The sequence below is a fragment of the Oncorhynchus nerka genome, linkage group LG12, assembly GCF_034236695.1.
Source record: "Oncorhynchus nerka isolate Pitt River linkage group LG12, Oner_Uvic_2.0, whole genome shotgun sequence".
In the NCBI taxonomy this organism is placed as follows: Eukaryota; Metazoa; Chordata; class Actinopteri; order Salmoniformes; family Salmonidae; genus Oncorhynchus; species Oncorhynchus nerka.
Window position 1 is genome coordinate 30,159,096 of NC_088407.1, and position 25,477 is coordinate 30,184,572.

General features: G+C 42.5%; 1 protein-coding gene across 2 annotated transcripts in view; it reads right to left on the reverse strand.

Annotated features, from left to right (window-relative positions):
• Nucleotides 1-218: 218 nt before the first annotated feature.
• kcnip4a (potassium voltage-gated channel interacting protein 4a) overlaps nucleotides 219-25,477 on the reverse strand; it is a 197,309-nt gene continuing 172,050 nt past the window's right edge. For both annotated transcript variants that reach the window (XM_029674543.2, XM_065025475.1), the window contains exons 2-8: nucleotides 24,514-24,638; nucleotides 6,680-6,749; nucleotides 5,294-5,364; nucleotides 3,401-3,508; nucleotides 2,965-3,069; nucleotides 2,648-2,710; nucleotides 219-2,512 (exon numbers count right to left, since the gene is read on the reverse strand). In XM_029674543.2, coding sequence (XP_029530403.1) covers nucleotides 2,465-2,512; nucleotides 2,648-2,710; nucleotides 2,965-3,069; nucleotides 3,401-3,508; nucleotides 5,294-5,364; nucleotides 6,680-6,749; nucleotides 24,514-24,638 — 590 coding nt within the window. In that variant the 3' untranslated portion in view covers nucleotides 219-2,464. The remainder of the gene's footprint in view (nucleotides 2,513-2,647; nucleotides 2,711-2,964; nucleotides 3,070-3,400; nucleotides 3,509-5,293; nucleotides 5,365-6,679; nucleotides 6,750-24,513; nucleotides 24,639-25,477) is intronic.

The following is a 25,477-nucleotide window of genomic DNA, read 5'->3' on the forward strand; positions in this document are numbered from 1 at the left end:
TGTGAAATTAGTTTGGGACAACATTCAGTCTGTACTTCGGTTAAGCTCGGCCATTGTTGACATATTGTCCAAGTTGCATGCAAATTGCGTCAGCATTGAAAATACATACCGATATAGACCAGCGTACTGAAAGTCGGGTTAATAATGCTACTCGGTGGATAATTTGTCTCCGATGACTTCCTACATAAAGGACAAAAATCAGCGGACAACAGGTAAAGTACGTTCAAATGAAGTTTATTCAACATTCTGACTTGTGATGGGACTGTTCACAAAAAGTGAGCCTTCATGTTAGAGACGAGAGAGAGGAGTCTTTCACTCTTGGATTTGTAGAAGCTATACCTGAACTTGTCCAAATATAACATTTTCATTGCAGGCTTTTCTATGCCCTACTTAACTTGACCCATATGTTTAGGAGATAATTAGCCAGTTGAACAAAATCATTGTCAAATAAGATCAAGTTATTGTCCTAGACTTTGCTTAATCATAAGGACATCAGAACATATTCCAATGGATACATAAGGAATTGCCAATTAAGGCAAGAAAAATGAATTGTGCAGATACTACCTTGCTCATACCAACCTTTTAGATAGAGGAGGACTAAATAGTAGGGTTTTTGGAACCACCTGTGAGTGAGATTGGGGAGGGTGAGGCCCCATCTGCTGCCCAGCATGCTCTGTGCCTGCCCACATTTGGGGCCTATCAGGGCTCTAATCAGAGACAGCCACGGCCAATCAGTCTTCATTATGCAAAGAACCTGGACACATGCCCCAAACAAGAGGAAAGAAAACACAGACCTCAGCCAGAAGCAACCTCTATCCAAGCAATAAAATCTAGACCCTTAATTAACTTGTAGGTGGTTTGATTCCTGGCCATTCTAATTGGGTTGAATGGTCAAATCTGATTTCCCTCGTGTGGTTTTTAGACTTAGTTGGCATATATTGTTGCTTGCTAGCTTGTTGCCAGTTTGACAAGAACATGTAGTAGGTAACTAGTTTGTTTAAACACATTAGTGAAAGCTAAACAGCTACCACTTGTTTTGAAAGTTGGATAATCTTATCCTTGGATCATCTTATCCTTAAAAGTGTTTGAACATTCAAAGCAACTGGGAAACTTCCATGGCAGACATTGTTGTCCCCTTAACTTGCCACATAACTTCTGAGAAGCACGAGCACCACCAATCAGCCTACACCACTGTGCACACACCCGTCATTACTATGACAACCAGCAAATGACTGCTGTCTGAACACACAAATCCGATTTGGTCACTTGTAACCTACTGTTTAGACAGTCAATATTCCAAAATGGATTTTAAAAACAAAACTGATTTGAGCAGTGTGGAGGCCTGCAGTGTAAACAAGGCTTGAAAGGTATGGATAGATACAAAGTGAAGTAGGTTATAACTCCACCTTGCCTTCTGACAGGCCGAGTGGAATTATCGCCATATTGATTACACCTGTCCAATCCTCCCATATCTCTGCAATCGCCTGGAAAGTTGGGGCTAGGGGTTGTTTCTGGACAGGGATATGTATTTACAGAACTAAAGGTGACAGATCAGATTTGCTTGTATAACTTCATCCCAGTGATCCTCTTTATAAGACAGTGATCAATATACATTACATACCCAAGAAGACCGTAAATTCACCCCAAGAGTTAGCTTCTGCTTAATACTGAACATCTGACTATCCCTTTGTACACTGACTACCATATTATATAAATAAAATCAAACATACCACAAAATAGTGATTTGAAACATGAATGGAAACATGTCGACAGGAAACATCTCAAAACAGGGAAATGTAGGGTCACAAAATACATTTAGAAGCAGCATAATCTTGTGACAAGATGGTCATTTCTTCTATGCGTAGACCCAAGGTAAGTAACACCAACCTGTGTGCTTCTAAGGATACTTTTCAGACTCATCAATGAGTCTGGATACTGTCCAGACTCATCAAATGCAATGTGGAGTGCATCGTCTCATTCTAGTTGGCAAGTAAACATGAACAAAGTTGAACAGTCCTCAGATAGTATATACATATATATTTTTGAAATTGTACAATATTTTATCTGGGTCCTGGGAGAGCAAAGGATGGACCATGGTGGGTGGAAACCCGTTCACCTTTCAAACTCATTGTTGTCCATCTGTTCAAAGGCAGTGGCACAATTTAACACAGCTGGGTTTCCTGTACTGCAGATAAATACTGACTGCGGCGCAGCTGTTAAGATCTTTGTACACAGGTTTGAAGAGTTCAATTTACTCAATCAAACCACAAAACTCAAATTGAAAAAGGTAAGATTGGAAAACATCAATGCTTTTTTTGCAGTTATTCCAGAATGTTTCATACCGTTACATCTATACTGTGTTTTCCGTGTGACAATACTTCCTTATGTTTGTCTGAACAGCGTACAGTTGATAGAATAGCGTCTGTCGATAGTCCGGTCCAGAGCTCTCCACGTCAGCCACAAGTTAAATGACGTTATCAAAGAGCTGCATCGATCTCATGATGTTCTCATCCTGGTGGACAAACATACATTTTAGAGATATGTCCCTACTTCACCGACAACTCTTATGTGAATACCAGAGGTACTAAATACTGCATTGTGCAAAACATATGATGCGATTGCAGAAAAGAAGGCAGAAATAACTCACATTTTGGCAGCAGTCAATAAACTCATCTATGGTTACAACTCCATCCTTGTTTTTATCCATCTTCTGTTGGTCAGGAAGGGCAGAGATGTTAAGAATGCAACGCAATATGATGTAACAGTATAGACAGAAATAAACTTTAAAAAAATGGTCAACTGTTCATTTCATTCCACACAACAAATGTCACTGTACTTTGGGGTTATTTGTATCTAAATATGACAAGCATTGGACTATGGGTCCATACAATAAATGCTGCTAATGGTGAAAATAATATGCACATTTTGGCAACAATGTACAGAACTTAAAAATAAAAAACATACCTGAAAAAATATCTCCACGTGTTGCCGAGGCGTATCGTCTTTGAGTAGGGGATATGTGCATTTCCCCATCATGTCATAGATGGCCTTCATGATGTCAAGCATTTCCTTTAAAACGGAGAGTTAATAAGATAACGGAAATGTTGACAAGTACTTTATGCAATACCCGACTTTCAGGGTATCATACTATGAAACATTGACAAAGTAGGCGATCGTTCTTTACATATCATTAGACTGGTTGTCCAGTATTCAACAGACTGCATGCTTTATATCTACATACAGTAGGTCATCTCTCATACAGCACGTTACAATTATTAGAGCAGTATGGTTATCCCTTTTATTCGTATTTAAAGAAATCAATATATGATTCACTCTGTTCAATCATCTAGCCATATCAACATCATCGTTGACAGCAAGTTGCGACATTAATGGTAAGTACCTCCTTAGTAATATAGCCATCCTTATTAATATCATACAGATTAAAGGCCCAGTTGAGCTTCTCCTGGACTGAGCCTCGGAGCAGGATAGAGAGGCCCATGACAAAGTCCTGCAGTAGAAACACAACCCATTAGACCTTTGCACTTATACAAACACAATACAATTGTACCAAGAATATCTCAAACATCAGCTAAACCTGAATGGATTGATATGATACTGGTACATTCAACATACGCAAAAGTGTATTCATGTAGAAAGAATGAACTTGAATTGAACTTAGTTTGATTAGCATATCTAGTCTAAAAGACATAATTCATTCATTGGTATCATTCTTCCCAACAATATTCTTCCCAAAAAGCAACAATTGAACAAAGAGAACATTATATCATTGAAGTGCTGAAATTTAAATATAAAAGAATGCATATGATTTTTTTAGGATCCCAATGAAATAGGCTTGAGGGTTATCCAGTACTATGGGACAGAAGGTACCAGTGTTTATTAACACCAAATAACTAGGGTGTAGAGCAATGACAACATGTCTGTTGTAATACGTAAGCTTATACTCTTCCTTAATGTTAATTATATGTATGCTGAGGGGGATTACCATATATATATACAGTTGAAGTCAGAAGTTTACATACACCTTAGCCAAATACATTTAAACTGAAGTTTTTCACAATTCCTGACATTTAATCCTAGTAAAAATGCCCTGTTTTTAGGTCAGTTAGGATCACCACTGATGCTGCCACCTCTATGCTTCACAGTTGGGATGGTGTTCTTCGGCTTGCAAGCCTCCCCCTTTTTCCTCCAAACATAACGATGGTCATTATGGCCAAACAGTTCTATTTTTGTTTCATCAGACCAGAGGGCATTTCTCCAAAAGGTACGATCTTTGTCCCCATGTGCAGTTGCAAATCGTAGTCTGCCTTTTTAAAGGTGGTTTTGGAGCAGTGGCTTCTTCCTTGTTGAGCGGCCTTTCAGGTTATGTCGATATAGGACTCGTTTTACTGTGGATATAGATACTTTTGTACCTGTGTGTACCTGTTTCTTCCATCAACGTTTGTTCTGGGATTGATTTGCACTTTTCACACCAAAGTATGTTCATCTCTAGGAGACAGAACACGTCTCCTTCCTGAGCGGTATGATGGCTGCGTGGTCCCATGGTGTTTATACTTGCATACTATTGTGTGTACAGATGAACATGGTACCTTCAGGCATTTGGAAATTGCTCCCAAGGAGGAACCAGACCTGTGGAGGACTACAATTTTTTTTCTGAAGTCTTGTCTGATTTCTTTTGATTTTCTCATGATGTCAAGCAAAAAGGCACTGAGCTGGAAGGTAGGCCTCGAAATACATCCACAGGTACACCTCCAATTGACTCAAATTATGTAAATTATCCTATCAGAAGCTTCTAAAGCCATGACATAATTTTCTGGAATTTTCCAAGCTGTTTAAAGGCACTGTCAACTTAGTGTATGTAAACTTCTGACCCACTGGAATTGTGATACAGTGAATTATAAATGGAATAATCTGTCTGTAAACAATTGTTGAGGACTGAGAAGACCAACTTGAGTATCTCATCAGAGACTGATATACTGTATATAAGGAATCTCCACAACTGTATATTCTATATTAAAACCTGGAATGTAAAAAAAAAAAGAGATATATAAATGGAACATTCCTGGGTCAAATATAAACTAAAAAAAGGTATGGACTAGTGTCTGTCAATCCTTTTCCTGGAGACCTGCAGGCTCTTGTTCTTGCCCAGCATTAACACACATGCATCAACTTTGACACTATAGAACCAAATCTCTAATGTAAAATGTATCAACGCCATTATACTTTAGAGAGTGACGTCAGTCAGTGATGAATTGTCAAGGACACACTAGCTTACCTCAAAACTCACAGATCCATCTTTATCCGTGTCAAACGCGTTGAACAGAAAATGTGCATATGTCGAAGCGTCTGAAACGAGAGACACAAGTCTCGGTCAAACATTGTAATGACAAGTCACAACCTTAATTGACATGGACAATGCATGCTGACAGCGGTTCCAACTAGACATTTTCAACTGTGGTGTTTTTTCTCCTTTGGTCAACATAAAAGCCATCATAAGTTTGTTTCCCAAAGCAGAGTATGAATAAGAGATTTTAGAGTTGTTTTAATTTGATAGTTTTCCCAGTAAGCAGGCCTTGAAGCAAGATGTGTTATCGCTCCCTTTCAAAGTTGCATCTTCACATGTTTTAGTTGCAACTCTCTGGCAATCCTAAAATATTTTCAAGCAGCATAACAGAACTAAGTGTCTGTGTGTGTGCCTGCGTGAGCTCTCAAACCTTGGCCTGTTTGCGACTGACTGACAGCGTGTGTGTTTGCTGTAAAGATGAGAGATAAAAATAAAAATGTGCTGAGTTTCTTTTGTTGAGCTGTAATGGGCTAATGCAGATGACATCCCATCAAACGCAAGGAACCCAGGGGGACTAGCAGGAAAGACTGCCCCAGTCAGTGTAACAAATAAACGGAGCACAAAAGAACAAGCGATATAACGACATTACAATGTAACATTGCTTCTTAAAAGGAAATCCATCATTGTACAGTGGACAATAAGACACATACTGCAGATCTATTACCTACAGTATGAAGACAATATTGCTTCATGTGCTGGTTGAGGAGAACATATCTGTGTGACTTTGGCTGCAATCCAGCACTGTCATATACAAACAGTTTATATAGAAAAGTTATATTTTTTTTATAGGTTTTTAACGTACTATAGGCTCCTGTACTTTATCATTGGGAAAGAAATGAAGATGGGTGTTTTGCAAAGGTAGACACGTCTTCCCATATCCCTGGCGTTTGTCTCTCTTGCTGTAATGCTAGAGACCTCCAGAGCCATATATTTTGAGCTATATTTAGCCACGGACACATCATATAAAAGTGATTTGGGGGACACATCCTCCAGTGTCTTATAAACATGTTTTATTTATATTTGGGTGAGATATAGTGCCTTAAAAAAACATGTGTGAATTAGAAAATGGGAGAACTTCGAAGTAGAAGAACATGACTTTACCTTTGGGCTTTGTGAGCTGAAATAACTGAATATCGATGTGCCACAGAAGGTTCAGGTGCTCAGGTGCTTATTTCCAAGAACCCAAACCCCTGTCTTTCCAGTCATACCAATTCCAATGACCCAATTCCACCGTATAATGAAAAGAAAAAGCACACCTTTGGCCGAACACATTTTGTCCATCCAAATGAACAATTCTCACCACATGTGTCAACATACCTCCCTGTGGAAAGAACTGGGAGTAGATGTCTTTGAAGGTGTCTTCGTTGACCACACCACTAGGGCACTCCTGCAAGGAAAAGAGAATATCATTCCATTTGATTCAGACGCACAAGGCATTCTTAATTTGCCTCTGACATGGCCAACCCCATGCTGCAAGACATGAAAAAAGCAATATTTTGTACTGCTTAAAAAAAGACCGCCGTAGCCTTTAACGTTTTAAAGTTTATTTGTTACGTGTAAAACAGTACAATGAAATTCTTACATTGCAGTGATAAAATAGAATAAAACGTTTAAGACTAAAGAAACTGCAAAAAGTATATACAGATCAGTGCCAGTGCCATTCAATGTGCAGGGGTACTGGAGTGGTTGAGTTGGGTTAATACATAAAAAGTGACTGGTAGTAGGATATATATGTAAACGGCAGCATACCACCCTGCATCCCACTGTTGGCTTGCTTCTGAAGCGAAGCAGGGTTGGTCACTGGATGGGAGACCAGATGCTGCAGGAAGTGGTGTTCGAGGGCCAGTAGGAGGCACCATTTCCCAAATCACCAGGGCAGCGATTGGGGACATTGCCCTGTGTAGGGTGCCGTCTTTTGAGTGGAACATTAAACGGCTGTCCTGACTCTCTGTGGTCACTAAAAATCCCATGGCACTTAATGTAAGAGTAGGGGGTGTTAACCCCAGTGTCCTGGCTAAATTCTCAATCTGGCCCTAACACTGTCACCTAATCATCCCCATTTTACAATTGGCTCATTCATCCCTATAACTATTCCCCAGGTCGTTGCTGTAAATGAGAATGTGTTCCAGTCAATTCACCTGGTAAAAAAAGTGGCTGAAAGGTGACTGGTAGTAGGATTATATACATACTAATGGTAAAATATACACATGTGAACAGGAGTAAGTGTGACCAGTACCATGATAAATGTTAATAGAAATCAATGGACAGTGGTGTAATAAATCTAATCAATGATAATTGTAGTAGGAGGGTGGTGTTCAATCCCTGGGTTAATACAGGGCTTGTAGGGTGACAATGTTGGCGATGCATTTCCTGATGAAGCCCAAGACGGAGGTGGTTAGCTAGTCGATGCTATCTCTGGAGTCCCGAATCATATTCCAGTCAGCGCTAGCAAAGCAGTCCTGCAACATAGCCTCTGACTCGGAAGGACGATTTCTCTACAGAGCAAGTCGCGGGTACTTCCTGGAAACAGGAGCATAGACACATGATCTGATTTGCCAAAGGGGGGGCCTTGAATGTTTAGTTGTGGGTTGAGTAACAGTGGTCTTTATCCTAGTGGCGAAGGAGACGTGTTGATAAAAGTTGGGCCTCACGTGTCTTACTGACGCAGAAATAACTCAGTAAAATGTTTGAAATTGTTGCACGTTGTTTATATTTTTGTTGAGTATACTTGTAGTGTGGTTTTCTTGATTTACTGATAATAGGACTCAGTGCTAAAGGCGTCACTACAGACCCTGGTTCGATTCCAGGCTGTATCACAACTGGCCGTGATTGGGAGTCCCATAGGGCGGCGCACAATTGGCCAGTCAAAACAGTGAGATGGGTACAATTAATCCATAAAACAGTAAGAGGAGTTCATGAGTGGAATCCATTAGGAAATGTGTTTCAGGCAAATACACTGGCATTAAAGTGGGGAGCGGTCTTCACCTAACAGCACAGAACTACAGTATATCAGATGCATTAGGCTGGCCATTATCAACCAAAAGAGTGTTGAGAAAAGTGTGTACAGTTCACAATCACCAAAAGGAAATAGGGATATGAAAGGGTTTGTGGTGAATGGTGATGTCCTTTTTGAGAAGAAAATAGGGTTTGTGGGGCCTCTTATCAAATGTGCAGAGGGCATCTTCCTCAAGTCCAGAGCTATACATGTATCTGCCCTTGTCAGCGCAATGGAAATCTATAAAATTATATTATCACAAAGGCCTAACCTCTGGAGCTATTGTCAATGCAATCTAGCTTTTGTTTCTTACAAGCTAGAAAAATTGTGCTCAATTTCTGTTTAGATATCCACCAAGGACACCTTTTAAAAAGAGATCAATGCTTGACATGAATAACTGTCTCCTTTCATTCTCGTCTGTAAACAATGAGCAGCAGCATACAATTCAACTTTTATCTCGTCTCTGTACAACAAGACAGAATTAGAATATCAATATTTTATTTACACAGGCAAAATATCATTCTGATAATGTAAATAATATTGCTTGTGTCTCATTTCGTAATCTAAAGGACATGAATGGATTCCCAGGTCAAGATGCCATACGCCTTTAACCCCTATAGTTGACGTCGGCACCCCCGCAGAAATCACATAAAAAAAGCGCCCGAACGATGATGAATACGATGGTGTTCTACGATCCCCACAAGCGTTACGGGACTCGTCTGAAGTCGGTCCCGCTAATCTGCCAACTTTTGAATGTAGCATCCGAACAGCTCGGGCTACACACTAATGACGCCTCTACGGAAAGATGACTCACGAACACGTAAGAGTTGAAGTCGGAAGTTTACATACATTTAAACTAATTTAAAGTAGATGGCCAAACCGACTTGCCAAAACTATAGTTTGTTAACAAGAAATTTGTGGAGTGGTTGAAAAATGAGTTTTAATGACTCCAACCTAAGTGTATGTAAATGTCTGACTTCAACTGTACATGTTGATTGTTTTACAAGACTAGTCCGAAGGTAGCCAGTTGAAGTCCGACATTTACACCAGTTAAACAAGTGAATGGAAGTAGTTTAGTGCCTAAAAAAAGGGGTTAAATACAGTATGTGTAAAAAATATATTCATAAGTTCCGGATCCTTTTTGTGTGTGTGAATATATATATCTCAGCAAAAAAATGAAACGTCCTCTCACTGTCAACTGTGTTTATTTTCAGCAAACTTAACATGTGTAAATATTTGTAAGAACATAAGATTCAACAACAGGCATAATCTGAACAAGTTCCACAGACATGTGACTAACAGAAATGGAGTATGGGGGGGTCAAAATCTAAAGTAACAGTCAGTATCTGGTGTGGCCACCAACTGCATTAAGTACTGCAGTGCATTTCCTCCTCATGGACTGCACCAGATTTGCCAATTCCTGCTGTGAGATGTTACCCCACTCTTCCACCAAGGCACCTGCAAGTTCCTGGACATTTCTGGGGGGAATGGCCCTAGCCCTCACCCTCCGATCCAACAGGTCCTAGACATGCTCAATGGGATTGAGATCCGGGCTCTTCGCTGGCAGAACACTGACATTCCTTGCAGGAAAGCACGCAAAGAACGAGTAGTATGGCTGGTGGCATTGCCATGCTGGAGGGTCATGTCAGGGTGAGCCTGCAGGAAGGGTACCACATGAGGGAGGAGAATGTCTTCCCTGTAAAGCACAGTATTGAGATTGCCTGCAATGACAACAAGCTCAGTCCGATCATGCTGTGACACACTGTCCCAGACCATGACGGACCCTCCACCTCCAAATCGATCCCGCTCCAAAGTACAGGCCTCTGTGTAACGCGAATCCGACCATCACCCCTGGTGAGACAAAACCGCGACTCGTCAGTTAAGAGCACGTTTTGCCAGTCCTGTCTGGTCCAGCGACGGTGGGTTTGTGCCCATAGGCAACATTGTTGCCGATGATGTCTGGTGAGGACCTGCCTTACAACAGGCCTACAACCCTCAGTCCAGCCTCTCTCAGCCTATTGTGGAATGTCTGAGCACTGATGGAAGGATTGTGCGTTCCTGGTGTAACTCCTGTACCTGTCCCGCAGGTGTGATGTAGCGATCCTGTGCAGGTGTTGTTACAAATCAAATCAAATGTATTTGTCACATACACATGGTTAGCAGATGTTAATGCCAGTGTAGCGAAATGCTTGTGCTTCTAGTTCCGACAATGCAGTAATAACCAATGAGTAATCTAGCCTAACAATTCCAAAACTACTACCTTATACACACACAAGTGTAAAGGGATAAATAATATGTACATAAAGATATATGAATGAGTGATGGTACAGAACGGCATAGGCAAGATGCAGTAGATGGTTTCGAGTACAGTATAGATATAGATATGAGATGAGTAATGTAAACAAGTGGCTAGTGATACATGTATTATATAAAGATGCAGTAGATGATATAGAGTACAGTGTATACATATACATATGAGATGAGTAATGTAGGGTATGTAAACATTATATTAAGTAGCATTGTTTAAAGTGGCTATTGACATATTTTACATCAATTTCCATCAATTCCCATTATTAAAGTGGCTGGAGTTGAGTCAGTGTGTCGGCAGCAGCCACTCAATGTTAGTGGTGGCTGTTTAACAGTCTGATGGCCTTGAGATAGAAGCTGTTTTTCAGTCTCTCGGTCCCTGCTTTGATGCACCTGTACTGACCTCACCTTCTGGATGATAGCGGGGTGAACAGGCAGTGGCTCGGGTGGTTGTTGTCCTTGATGATCTTTATGGCCTTCCTGTGACATCGGGTGGTGTAGGTGTCCTGGAGGGCAGGTAGTTTGACCCCGGTGATGCGTTGTGCAGACCTCACTACCCTCTGGAGAGCCTTACGACTGTGGGCGGAGTAGTTGCCGTACCAGGCGGTGATACAGCCCGACAGGATGCTCTCGATTGTGCACCTGTAGAAGTTTGTGAGGGCTTTTGGTGACAAGCCGAATTTCTTCAGCCTGCTGAGGTTGAAGAGGCGCTGCTGCGCCTTCTTCACGACGCTGTCTGTGTGGGTGGACCAATTCAGTTTGTCCGTGATGTGTACGCCGAGGAACTTAAAACTTACTACCCTCACCACTACTGTCCCATCAATGTGGATAGGGGGGTGCTCCCTCTGCTGTTTCCTGAAGTCCACAATCATTTATTTATCATTTATTTTCCTGACACCACACTCCGAGGTCCCTCACCTCCTCCCTGTAGGCCGTCTCGTCGTTGTTTGTAGTCAAGCCTACCACTGTAGGCCGCAAACTTGATGATTGAGTTGGAGGTGTGCATGGCCACGCAGTCGTGGGTGAACAGGGAGTACAGGAGAGGGCTCAGAACGCACCCTTGTGGGGATCACAAGTGTTGAGGATCAGCAGGGTGGAGATGTTGTTACCTACCCTCTGCGAGGACGATCAGCTGTCCATCCTGTCTCCCTGTAGCGCTGTCTTGGGTCTCTCACAGTACAGCCATTGCAATTTATTGCCCGGCAGCATGCCTAAGGCACGTTCACGCAGATGAGCAGGGACCCTGGGCATCTTTCTTTTGGTGTTTTTCAGAGTCAGTACAAAGGACTCTTTAGTGTCCTAAGTTTTCATAACTGTGACCTTAATTGCCTACCGTCTGACCGTTCCACAGGTGCATGTTCATGAGTTGTTTATGGTTCATTGAACAAGCATGGGAAACCCTGTTTAAACCCTTTACAATGAAGATCTGTGAAGTTATTTGGATTTTTACGAATTATCTTTGAAAGACAGGGTCCTGAAAAAGGGACGTTTCTTTTTTTGCTGAGTTTATTAATCTCAGATAAAGGATAGACTAGGCTTTGGTGGTATACCGTATATACCCTAGGCATTTGGTATTTGGAAAAAGCCACAGGAAGGTTTTTCAATACTGTCAAAACCGTTTACTTGAAAATGTGAATATTTGTAGCTACTTTTTATGTAAATACCTGCAGTCAACTTGTGCCATACGTAAGAAGCTAAAGAACATTGCTTTCTTCATTTCACCTGTCACATTATTATGTAGCTTACGGTAGTCCAGTCACGTGATGTTTGTTTACAAGCACACAGCGACACCGGAGCCTTGTGACTCACTCACCGTCATGCAGCATACTCCAGGTGATCTAATTACACTATGGAATTCACAACTAAATGTTTGCCAGCTAAATATCTTAGAACTATTAAGTGAAGGGTATAAAATGTGCTAAATACTTTGCTAATTTAGTAGCTAGTTAGCTATCTAGTTAAGTGGTGGGCATAAAATCCCATCCTGGATCAAGACCCTTGCAGGCTAATATTTGTTTTGAACATGAAACAAACTGTGTCGCGTTTTTAAGTTACTTCATTGATTAGGTCAGAAACTGTACAAATTGTTCTCAATGTGCTCATTAGCATTGAGTTAGCATTCTCTTTGACGATTCCTTAGTACTTGTTAACATTTTGTTAGCATTCTGGTAAGTAATGTTTTTTGGGCTTTGACACGTAGAAAGAAGGACTTGACTGCAGATATGTATTTAAACTTGTGCACTCGGTAATATATAAAATAGATCGCGTTCATCGTTTCTCCCGTTAGATTTTTCATTCTGAAACTTTTTCAATATGAAGCTTACCGGTACTCGCCACCTCTCATTTCCCAAAACAGCGGTTTAAGCCAGTCGGGTGTGTTTGTTTACAAAGAAGTACAACAAGCAAAATGGGAGCTTCATAAACTGAGTCACTCCTGCAGCGCAACTCAAGTTACACTTGTATGAAATTCATTACTAATTATTAAGTTAACTATCTAAGATGTGCCAAGCTGAGTTGCTAATGTTATCTAAACTCGCAAGATCAAGCTTCTTAGTAATAGCTACAGAGGCAATCCCCTCCTGAATTAAGACACATATTCTGCTTTTACAAAATGTTATGCTGTTTTCAAATGAAACACAATAACTTGCTCGTTAAAGCTCTTAGAATTGATTTGTTTGGTGGCAGACTGGGAAGAGAGCTTGGAGTATATCCACACATGCTCCATTAATTCCAGACATCGTCTCATACAATTCAAGGTATTACACAGATTACACTATTCCAAAACTAAACTGCATAGGATATTTCCTGACACATCCCCTACATGTGATAAATGTCAGGCTACGCAGGGTACACTACTCCACTGCTTTGCCCTATGCTCTAGCTTGCATGGTTATTGGTGTGGAATTTTTAGGATCCTCTCTGAAGTTTTGGAGACTTCAATAGATCCAGACCCGCTTCTGATAATCCTGGGAGTATCTGAGTCCCTAAACGGATTAACCAACCCCCCAAAACAACTAATCTCGTATGGTCTCATCTCGGCAAAAAAACTAATCTTGTTGTTTTGGAAAAGGAGGGAAGCGCCCTCTACCAAATTATGGCTCAGTGAATTGGCAAACACTGTACACTTAGAAAGAATTAGATATATTCTGAGCAATAAATTATCAACATTTGATCAAATCTGGCAGCCTTTCCTCTCCTACTTGGACGAGTCGGCGCTGTGAATTTGTACTTATTAACGCACTCTCAATTGTAATATTTTAATCTACCTTTGGGCAGCATGTGCTGGCCCTGCCACCTGAGCAGTTGGGAGGGGGGGGATAGGGGATGGGGGGGGATAGGGGGGACATCTTCCCTCTTTCTTTCTACGTGTCCTTGTTTTGTATGTCGTGTTTTGTATTATTTGTTCTGCACCCAGAACTCTGGGTCTTGTTGTTCCTGTATGCTCCTTTATGTTTATATAAGAATTGTATACCTTTCATGTATACCTATACACCATTCTTGTGTGTGTTTAATAAAAATATTTGAAACAGAATTGATTTGTTTGGAAATCCACAGTGTTATTTTATCGTTATGAATACTGAGGTAGCACCGGTCATTGCTACGGTGGCAATGTGGTGCAATACCCCCAAAACAATAAGAAATTGGATAGAAATAAAATGAACTTGACAAACTAAATGAACGTGTCATAAACTGAATGAACTTGACGCAAACACAACTAAGTTGGCACAAACAAAATATAATTGGGCCGCAACCGGTCACTTACAACATTTATAGAACTCACCCATGCATGCAAAACTGTATCAAATCTGAGGGAGACCGCGAAGGTTGGTAATTGTGTGGGCCACAGCTGCTGTATTGATGTTTGTGGGTGAGGGCCAACTACATAAACAAGGCTGGTTAAGGTGGCACCCTCAGACTTTAAGGGCTGCCTCGACTTGTCGAGAGGCAAATCACATCAACACCAGCAGGCATTCGATCAGCTGTGTGGCACATGAGTTTGTGTTTAGATCGTTGATTATAGCTCCCGTGTATTATGGCACTCTTAATGGTCCACGGGATACTCCAAAAAAAGGTGTGATAGAAACATATTTGTGCAAAACCAAACCTTCCCACACATTAGATAAATTGTACAAGAGATTGTACAAGAGAGTACTAGAGAGCTGTGTACCTAAACAAAAAGGTTTCTGCTCTACAGAGTTTGACGTAGACAATATTTATTTGAGCCTTTGTTGTTCTGCAAAGCTACAGTACTGCTAATTAAAATGGTGTTTTGTGTTCTTGTCAACCCCCCCCCCCCCCACCCACCTCTTGTTCACGCTGCATGAGGCTGAAGGGTTACAGTATGTTGAGACATTAAAACACTTCCCTTAGCTCACCTCTATTGTCTGCTGGTCAAAATAGAGTGGAAATACAGTTTGTTCACACTATCCTCAAAAACCCAGGGACTGTTGGGACATTAGATGTCAAAACTAATTGGACTTAGTGACTAAATGGGAAAGTAATGAAGAATTTGTTCCAAACCAAAAAATGTCCTACCTCTGCCCTTTATATAGTGCAGTAACTCGACCGAGCACATTTGAGGAGACCATATAGATGAAAGCATATATGAGATTCAATAACATTGCTTAATGTATGCAGTCAATCCAATGTGATGACGGCAAGTCAACAAGGGCAGGGAGAATGTAGGAAGTTTTCGGTTTGGAATCCAGCCAATTGACCCAAATTTAAGCACCCGAACAATAACATCTTTACTTCAGATCACACAACATGCCACACTTTGCTGCATGTGTTGCTTTTCATGGCGAACATACATCTAAAATGGTTAAGAGATACATTTAGAGGAGAGGGTTTGGATAAAGGCAGCGAAGACAGGTCAAGTGGGCAAGCCTGCTGAAAGAGACAACTAAAATATTTCCTATCGATTCCATCAAAAAGCTAGGCTCAAGAACCTGCAAGAAACTGCCAACTTCACTTTTGTCTCTTCGTCCATCTAAGTTTTTATTTCAAATCTATAAAGATCAGCATTTTGAAACGGAGTAGGACATTACCCTTTACACTTCCCTATTATATTTCAGGGGGACATATCCACTGGGGAAATCTCATGGGGACACTTGTATTTCAGACTTTGATTCTCAGAGGTGTGCTACACTGTGTCCCTTGTTGCTTCTTATTTGTTGTTTAATAAACCCATTTGAATATCCTGTCAGGTGTAGCTTAGGTCAAGAAGTCCCTGAACTGAAAAGCAGGCAAAGAAACAAAGTTTGAACTAAGTTTTTATTTTTATTTTTTTATTTCACCTTTATTTAACCAGGTAGGCTAGTTGAGAACAGGTTCTCATTTGCAACTGCGACCTGGCCAAGATAAAGCATAGCAGAGTGAACAGACAACACAGAGTTACACATGGAGTAAACAATTAACAAGTCAATAACACAGTAGAGAAAAAAAAAGGGGAGTCTATATACAATGTGTGCAAAAGGCATGAGGAGGTAGGCGAATAATTACAATATTGCAGATTAACACTGGAGTGATAAATGATCAGATGATCATGTACAGGTAGAGATATTTGTGTGCAAAAGAGCAGAAAGGTAAATAAATAAAAACTGGGGATGAGGTAGGTGAAAATGGGTGAGCTATTTACCAATAGATTATGTACAGCTGCAGCGATCGGTTAGCTGCTCAGATAGCTGATGTTTGAAGTTGGTGAGGGAGATAAAAGTCTCCAACTTCAGCGATTTTTGCAAATCGTTCCAGTCACAGGCAGCAGAGTACTGGAACGAAAGGCGGCCGTATGAGGTGTTGGCTTTGGGGATGCTCAATGAGATACACCTGCTGGAGCGCGTGCTACGGATGGGTGTTGCCATCGTGACCAGTGAGCTGAGATAAGGCGGAGCTTTGCCTAGCATGGCCTTGTAGATGACCTGGAGCCAGTGGGTCTGGCGACGAATATGTAGCGAGGGCCAGCCGACTAGAGCATACAAGTCGCAGTGGTGGGTAGTATAAGGTGCTTTAGTGACAAAACGGATGGCACTGTGATAAACTGCATCCAGTTTGCTGAGAAGAGTGTTGGAAGCCATTTTGTAGATGACATCGCCGAAGTCGAGGATCGGTAGGATAGTCAGTTTTACTAGGGTAAGCTTGGCAGCGTGAGTGAATGAGGCTTTGTTGCGGAATAGAAAGCCGACTCTTGATTTGATTTTCGATTGGAGATGTTTGATATGGGTCTGGAAGGAGAGTTTGCAGTCTAGCCAGACACCTAGGTACTTATAGGTGTCCACATATTCAAGGTCGGAACCATCCAGTGTGGTGATGCTAGTCGGGCAAGCGGGTGCAGGCAGCGATCAGTTGAAAAGCATGCATTTGGTTTTACTAGCGTTTAAGAGCAGTTGGAGGGCACGGAAGGAGTGTTGTATGGCATTGAAGCTCGATTGGAGGTTAGATAGCACAGTGTCCAATGACGGGCCGAAAGTGTATAGAATGGTGTCGTCTGCGTAGAGGTGGATCAGGGAATCGCCCGCAGCAAGAGCAACATCATTGATATACACAGAGAAAAGAGTCGGCCCGAGAATTGAACCCTGTGGCACCCCCATAGAGACTGCCAGAGGACCGGACAACATGCCCTCCGATTTGACACACTGAACTCTGTCTGCAAAGTAATTGGTGAACCAGGCAAGGCAGTCTTCCGAAAAGCCGAGGCTACTGAGTCTGCCGATAAGAATATGGTGATTGACAGAGTCGAAAGCCTTGGCAAGGTCGATGAAGACGGCTGCACAGTACTGTCTTTTATCGATGGCGGTTATGATGTCGTTTAGTACCTTGAGTGTGGCTGAGGTGCACCCGTGACCGGCTCGGAAACCAGATTGCATAGCGGAGAAGGTACGGTGGGATTCGAGATGGTCAGTGACCTGTTTGTTAACTTGGCTTTCGAAGACCTTAGATAGGCAGGGCAGAATGGATATAGGTCTGTAACAGTTTGGGTCCAGGGTGTCTCCCCCTTTGAAGAGGGGGATGACTGCGGCAGCTTTCCAATCCTTGGGGATCTCAGACGATATGAAAGAGAGGTTGAACAGGCTGGTAATAGGGGTTGCGACAATGGCGGCGGATAGTTTCAGAAATAGAGGGTCCAGATTGTCAAGCCCAGCTGATTTATACGGGTCCAGGTTTTGCAGCTCTTTCAGAACATCTGCTATCTGGATTTGGGTAAAGGAGAACCTGGAGAGGCTTGGGCGAGGAGCTGCGGGGGGCCGGAGCTGTTGGCCGAGGTAGGAGTAGCCAGGCGGAAGGCATGGCCAGCCGTTGAGAAATGCTTGTTGAAGTTTTCGATAATCATGGATTTGTCGGTGGTGACCGTGTTCCCTAGCCTCAGTGCAGTGGGCAGCTGGGAGGAGGTGCTCTTGTTCTCCATGGACTTCAGTGTCCCAGAACTTTTTGGAGTTGGAGCTACAGGATGCAAACTTCTGCCTGAAGAAGCTGGCCTTAGCTTTCCTGACTGACTGCGTGTATTGGTTCCTGACTTCCCTGAACAGTTGCATATCGCGGGGACTGTTCGATGCTATTGCAGTCCGCCACAGGATGTTTTTGTGCTGGTCGAGGGCAGTCAGGTCTGGAGTGAACCAAGGGCTGTATCTGTTCTTAGTTCTGCATTTTTGAACGGAGCATGCTTATCTAATATGGAGAGGAAGTTACTCTTAAAGAATGACCAGGCATCCTCAACTGACGGGATGAGGTCAATGTCCTTCCAGGATACCCGGGCCAGGTCGATTAGAAAGGCCTGCTCACAGAAGTGTTTTAGGGAGCGTTTGACAGTGATGAGGGTGGTCGTTTGACTGCGGCACCGTAGCGGATACAGGCAATGAGGCAGTGGTCGCTGAGATCCTGGTTGAAGACAGCGGAGGTGTATTTGGAGGGCCAGTTGGTCAGGATGACGTCTATGAGGGTGCCCTTGCTTACAGAGTTAGGGTTGTACCTGGTGGGTTCCTTGATGATTTGTGTGAGATTGAGGGCATCTAGCTTAGATTGTAGGACTGCCGGGGTGTTAAGCATATCCCAGTTTAGGTCACCTAACAGAACAAACTCAGAAGCTAGATGGGGGGCAATCAATTCACAAATGGTGTCCAGGGCACAGCTGGGAGCTGAGGGGGGTCGGTAGCAGGCGGCAACAGTGAGAGCCTTATTTCTGGAGAGAGTCATTTTCAGAATTAGTAGTTCGAACTGTTTGGGTATGGACCTGGAAAGTATGACATTACTTTGCAGGCTATCTCTGCAGTAGACTGCAACTCCTCCCCCTTTGGCAGTTCTATCTTGACGGAAGATGTTATAGTTGGGTATGGAAATCTCTGAATTTTTGGTGGCCTTCCTGAGCCAGGATTCAGACACGGCAAGGACATCAGGGTTAGCAGAGTGTGCTAAAGCAGTGAGTAAAACAAACTTAGGGAGGAGGCTTCTAATGTTGACATGCATGAAACCAAGGCTTTTTCGATCACAGAAGTCAACAAATGAGGGTGCCTGGGGACATGCAGGGCCCGGGTTTGCCTCCACATCACCCGCGGAACAGAGAAGGAGTAGTATGAGGGTGCGGCTAAGGGCTATCAAAACTGGTCGCCTAGAGCGTTGGGGACAGAGAATAAGAGGAGCAGGTTTCTGGGCATGGTAGAATATATTCAGGGCATAATGCACAGACAGGGGTATGGTGGGGTGCGGGTACGGCGGAGGTAAGCCCAGGCACTGGGTGATGATGAGAGAGGTTTTATCTCTGGACATGCTGGTTGTAATGGGTGAGGTCACCGCATATGTGGGAGGTGGGACAAAGGAGGTATCAGGGGTGTGAGGAATAGGACTAGGGGCTCCATTGTGAACTAAAACAATGATAACTAACCTGAGCAATAGTATACAAGGCATATTGACATTTGAGAGAGACATACAGCGATGCATACAGTGAACACAGGTGTTGAATTGGGAAAGCTAGCTAAAACAGTGGGTGAGACAACAACAGCTAATCAGCTAGCATAACAACAGCAGGTGAGATGACATTGACTAGGCAACTCGGCCGACAGATAAAACAAACAAGCAGAATGGAGTACCGTGATTAATGGACAGTCCAGTGTGCATCAGCTATGTAGCCAAGTGATCAGAGTCCAGGGGGCAGCGGTGGATGGGGCAGGGGGGCTGGGCTGGCGAGTGTTATCCAGGTTAAGAAAACTAACAATGACTAAATAGCTTGTAGCTAGCTAGCTGGTTAGCTTCTGGAGGTTCTTGAGTGTGTTCTAAAAATAAAGATAATAGCGATTCCATATCACATTGGGTGAGGCAAGTTTCCGGAAGGTATAAACAAATTTAAAAAAATAAAAAAATAAATAAAAAGTAGGTTTGGGCTGTTTCGTGACATGATTCGGTGAAAAGTGAAGTGTAAGGGAGCTGTGAAGGGTGTTGTGGGGTTAATCTCTGACCTCTTTGTGGATTGTCTTACTTGTGATAGAGAGTACTAGGTAAACACTGATTATACTGTCTACGTAAGCAAGATCTATTCCTGGCTTTGAAAGTACTGTGGTGGGAAATTCTTGGTCACACTTTGAGGCTGTCACTGTAATAAATACAGCATATTTTACAAATGCATAATCATGGATATTAAAGTAATTCTAATGTACCTCAGATATTTGGTCATTTGAAAATGCCATTCAATGAAAGAGCAATTTCAATGAGGGTTTTGCATAGTCATGATACTGTACCACAGGTCATCCGAGGCCATGGTCATTATTGTGGACACAGCACAGTGATTACAAACATGTTTCTATCAAATGCAAAATCAAACCTTCCCTCACATTATATCATTTGTTACCACACATTTCGAGAGATGTACAACGGAGAGAGTACTAGAGAGCTGAATCAACTTCAAACCTATTCCTTTTATACCTAAACAAATCAAGGTTTCTGCTGTACAGACACAAAGTTCGACATAGACCATTATTCTTTAAAGCCTTTGTTGTTCTGCAAAGCTACTGCTAATTAAAACTTTTGTGTTCTTGTCAAACCCCCCCCCACACACTTTTTGTTCACGCTGCATGAGGCTATAGAGGAGTTACACTGAGAATGGTTACAGCACGTCGGGATATTATACCGCTTCCCTTATTTCACCTCTATTGTCTGCTAGTCAAAATACTGTATGTTTGTGAGTCTTGCAGAGTGGAAATGCAGTGTGCTCACGCCATCCTTGAAACCCCAGGGACTGTTGGGAGATTACAGATGTCAACGCTAATAGTACATAGCGACTAAATGTGAAAGTAATGAAGAATGGCTGGGCTCCAAACCAAATAAGGTCCTCCTCCTTTCTATCATACAATGCAAAAATCCCCAGTTGCCCATTATTTTGGATACCACGGCTAGAAGAGATCTCGCTGACCTTGAAAGAGGGGCCTCAAAGGAGCATAGGGAGTTTAAAGAGTGTGTGTGTCTCAGTCACCAGATCTCAACCCAATTGAACTATCAACACACACCTCGCCATAATAAAAACTGAAAGCACGAACCACCGCATTTAACCATGGAAAGGTGACTGGGAATATGGCCGAATACAAACAGTGTAGATATTCTCTCCGCAAGGCAATCAAACAAGTGAAATGTCAGTATAGAGAAAAAGTGTAGTCGCAATTCAACGGCTCAGACACGAGGCGTATGTAGGCGTACACATCACGGACAAACTGAAATGGTCCACCCACACAGACAGTGTGGTGAAGAAGGTGCAACACTGCATTTCCACTCTGCAAGACTTCATACAATGCATTCGGAAAGTATTCAGACCCCTAGACTTTTTCCACATTTTGTTACGATAGCCTTATTCTTAAATGGATGAAATAAAATATCCTCAACCTACAAACAATACCCCACAATGACAAGTTTTTAGAAATGTTTGCGCACTTGTTAAAAATAAAACATAGATACCTTATTTACATAAGTATTCAGACCATTTGCTATGAGACTCGAAATTGAGCTCAGGTGCATTCTGTCTCCAGGATGCACACCTCAGCAGGCTGAAGAAATTTGGCTTGTCACCTAAAACCCTCACAAACCTTTACAGATGCACAATTGAGAGCATCCTGTCGGGCTGTATCACCACCTGGTACGGCAACTGAACCGCTCACAACCGCAAGGCTCTCCAGAGGGTGGTGCGGTCTGCACAGCGTATCACCGGGGCAAACTACCTGCCTTCCAGGACACCTACAGCACCCAATGTCACAGGAAGGCCAAAAAGATCATCAAGGACAACAACCATCCGAGCCACTGCCTGTTCACTCCGCTACCATCCAGAAGGTGAGGTCAGTACAGGTGCATCAGAGCTGGGACCCAGATAATAATGTTTACATATCTTGCATTACTCATCTCATATGTATATACTGTATTTTATACCATCTATTTAATTTTGCCAATGTCATTGCCATTTTGCTGTTGCTGTCATTGCTCATCCATATATTTATATGTATATATTCTTATTCCATTCCTTTACTTAGATGTGTGTGTATTAGGTAGTTGTTGTGTTAGATTACATGTTAGATATTTCAGCACTGTTGGAACTAGAAGCACAAGCATTTTGCTACACTTGCAATAACTTCTGCTAACCACGTGTATGTGACCAATAAAATGTTATTTGAGTAGGGAGAATCTTGAGCGGCGCCAAAACAACGTTTTCAACCACCATCAACAAAACATGGAATTCCTTGTGGAAGAATGGTGTCACATCTAGAGTTCCAGACACTTGTAGAAGCTATGCCAAGGCGCGTTATGGCAGCTCATGGTGACCCAACGCCCCATTTAGACACTTTATGTTGGTGTTTTCTTTATTTTGGCAGTTACCAGTACATAGTCAGCAGCATTCACATACACAACTTGAACGGGCCCGTGGTGACTCAATATATCTGTATTCATTTGATAAGCTTGTGAGATGAACTCATCCATGACAACAAAATCATAACTGTAATTTGTGGAATGCAAAAACCAGCCGCATGTGAAATTCGTTTCAATGACTCATCCCGGCAAGATTGGGAAGAAAATGTATGGGGAAAATAAGGTTATTGACAGAGGTTTGAACAGTGGCATCGCCACTGATGGAATTGAATGTGTCACAATCTGAGATGGCAATCTTCTGCCCCATGCCGATGCCCTGGCTCTGAATTCCTGAGTAGCGCCGAAGAGTTTGTCAGACGTGATGACATCTAGGTTGCAATTACCAGGAGTCTGGCATTCAAAAAGACGATATTCTACCACCCGTGGACGCTCACCCTGGAGCCATTTGATTCGCACCCAAGTCTGATACGTCAAAGACACAGAGCCAAATTGCTCGTAATGGAGACTGTGCCAGACTACATTTGTCTGGCTAGTTTTAAATATTGCCTTTATTCTGCCCTTGTCACTGGGTTAGTGTGAACCATAGATCAGGTATTTGACTAGCACAAAGGCCGGCTGATGGCGATATTGAGTCGTTTCATCTTATCCTCCAAAGGGAATATATACATATGGCTAAACACTTGTATGTCCCGTGGGCCTATTCGTACATAAAACATTCTCCATTCAGACTGCAAAGGCATCGATTTCCTCAACTATATTGCAGTTAAGAAGTGATGGGTCTAGCTTCTGCTGAGAGAGGCCACTATTATTGAACATTCAAGACCAAAAGCCACCTTAAAAGGTACTCAGCAAAACGACGTTGCCATGAGCAGCACCGCAGATATTGAAATGAGCGAGATGCAATACATTCTCTCACACAGTCACACACAGTATCTGCGCATGTGCACGGGTTCCCTTCAGGCTGTTACATAGTAGTAGTCACGGCACCAAACCACCGGAGAAGTTGATCCTCGCGCTTCAACAGCCTTAGTTGTTGCAGAAATGTACCCACTATACCGCTAACTTTCTGCATCTACGTCATATCGCTGAGCCTACCTTTAAAACCCTGGTCTTGGTTAAAGAGGAGACAAAACCAAAAGCTCTAGAGGTAGGAGAGCGGAAGGGGTCTAACAAATCTTTTGATGGGAGATCTCATTGGGGAAAGGAGTCGGGGCGATTACAGGGTGCCAATTAACAGCCGCCTCACTCATTAGACCACTTATCAACCCCTAATTCCAGTCTCCTGTGGTGAAGGGCTAATGGGTAGAGTTGACCTCCGTCCTCCCAGGGTCTCGGGTTAGGGTCCATGGGGGCCAGGGCCACTCAGGATGCAGGTATCATAGACCGTGGCTCCCTTCTTCCATTTGTCACCAGACAATTTGGGTCAAATTCATTCTGGGTCATCTCATTACGGTTCACAACAGAGGTGACGATTTCAATTGTATACATACCTCTCTAAGGATCTTTCTGTCATCTGATTGTACGCTAGAATGGAATATATTCTAGGTATGACCTAATTGTTCCTTGAGTACTCTAGAATATTCTCGAGTGAGACATCTTCCAACTGTGATTACACTTCTGCCATTTGACAGAAGATCACACATAACATTTTTTGGTCCATTAAACCTATTGAATACTTTCAATGCACCCCCTACAATTCCATATACAGAGTTGAAATGCCATGAACCCAAGGTCAGGGGACAAGTTTAAAAAAAGTTTCCCCCTGCACCAATAAGAGCTCAATAAGGCAGACGAAATGAAGTTCAATAGGTCAGATCATCTTTAGAAAGGAAAAACAAGTGTAGCAAGTAGACTAAACATCTACACACCTGGCCATAGTAGGAAAAAATTAATAAAAATAGCTATCTAAGAATGGAGACACGAATTCGACTGGATGGAGGAGGACCTTAGCGGTGAGACAAAAAAGACAATGCACGTTATTTCAATGGCTTTGGATGCGTGGTGAAACTGGGCCTCTTACGTTCTTGAAGCCTCGGTAGAGGATCTGCAGCTCCTTGCGGTTGAAGCGGGTCAAAGCCTCCAGTTGCTCCAGACCCTCGGGGCGATGGCGGACGGCCGACAGCTCCAACTCATCTTCCACGCTGTCTGGAGAGGAGGAAGAAGGAATCTGACTCATTCAGAACAATTCAACACAATTGGCTGCATTTCACCCATAAAAGCAAAGTGTGTCCTGTCCTACTTCAGTAAGTTTTGCAGTGCCACACGGCGTCCTGGAGCCCACAGAGGGTCTCACAGCACTGACTCGCCCTCTAAGAACAGAGATTAGCAGTGTAGTCTACACTCGCCACGTTAACCAAAGGATTTATACGAAACAATAATGCTCTACCGTATGCTAGTTTGTGTTAAAGCAGCAAGGTTAATGGCAGAAATGATATGAATGTCAAACACATTCTAAACATGCTAATTCTGGATCCTTAAGTAAGTACAGCACTGCAAATATTGTGAAACCAGTTACTTCACAGGCTATTGTTATATAATTGTAGGGATAGCATACCATTGACATAGCAGCACCATAGTGAGCCAAAGGAGTCTATAGCCACTTTGAAATGTTTGATTATTATGGGAGGAGCAAATGAGGATACGAATAAGTATTGGAACCAGCCCACCTGTCGCTGTTATCTGATATGATCATTTTTATCACCCATGTTGCTAATGTAATCCCATTGTAATCCCATTGAAATGCCATTCACACAAAGGCCTACAGCCAGTTGAATCTCAGCCACAGTCTCAGGAGGGGTAGAATATAGGCTAGTAGTGTACGTTCATTGTCAGTTTAGCCATACCCACTTGATGATCCCTACAATTTGATGTTATTTGATATTAGGTTTAAGGTTAGGCTTCAAGCACACTTCAAAGCCAACCAATCGAGGAAGATCTTTTCACATCCTTGCTTGGTCCCTCCACTACAAAACCAGGCAAAACCC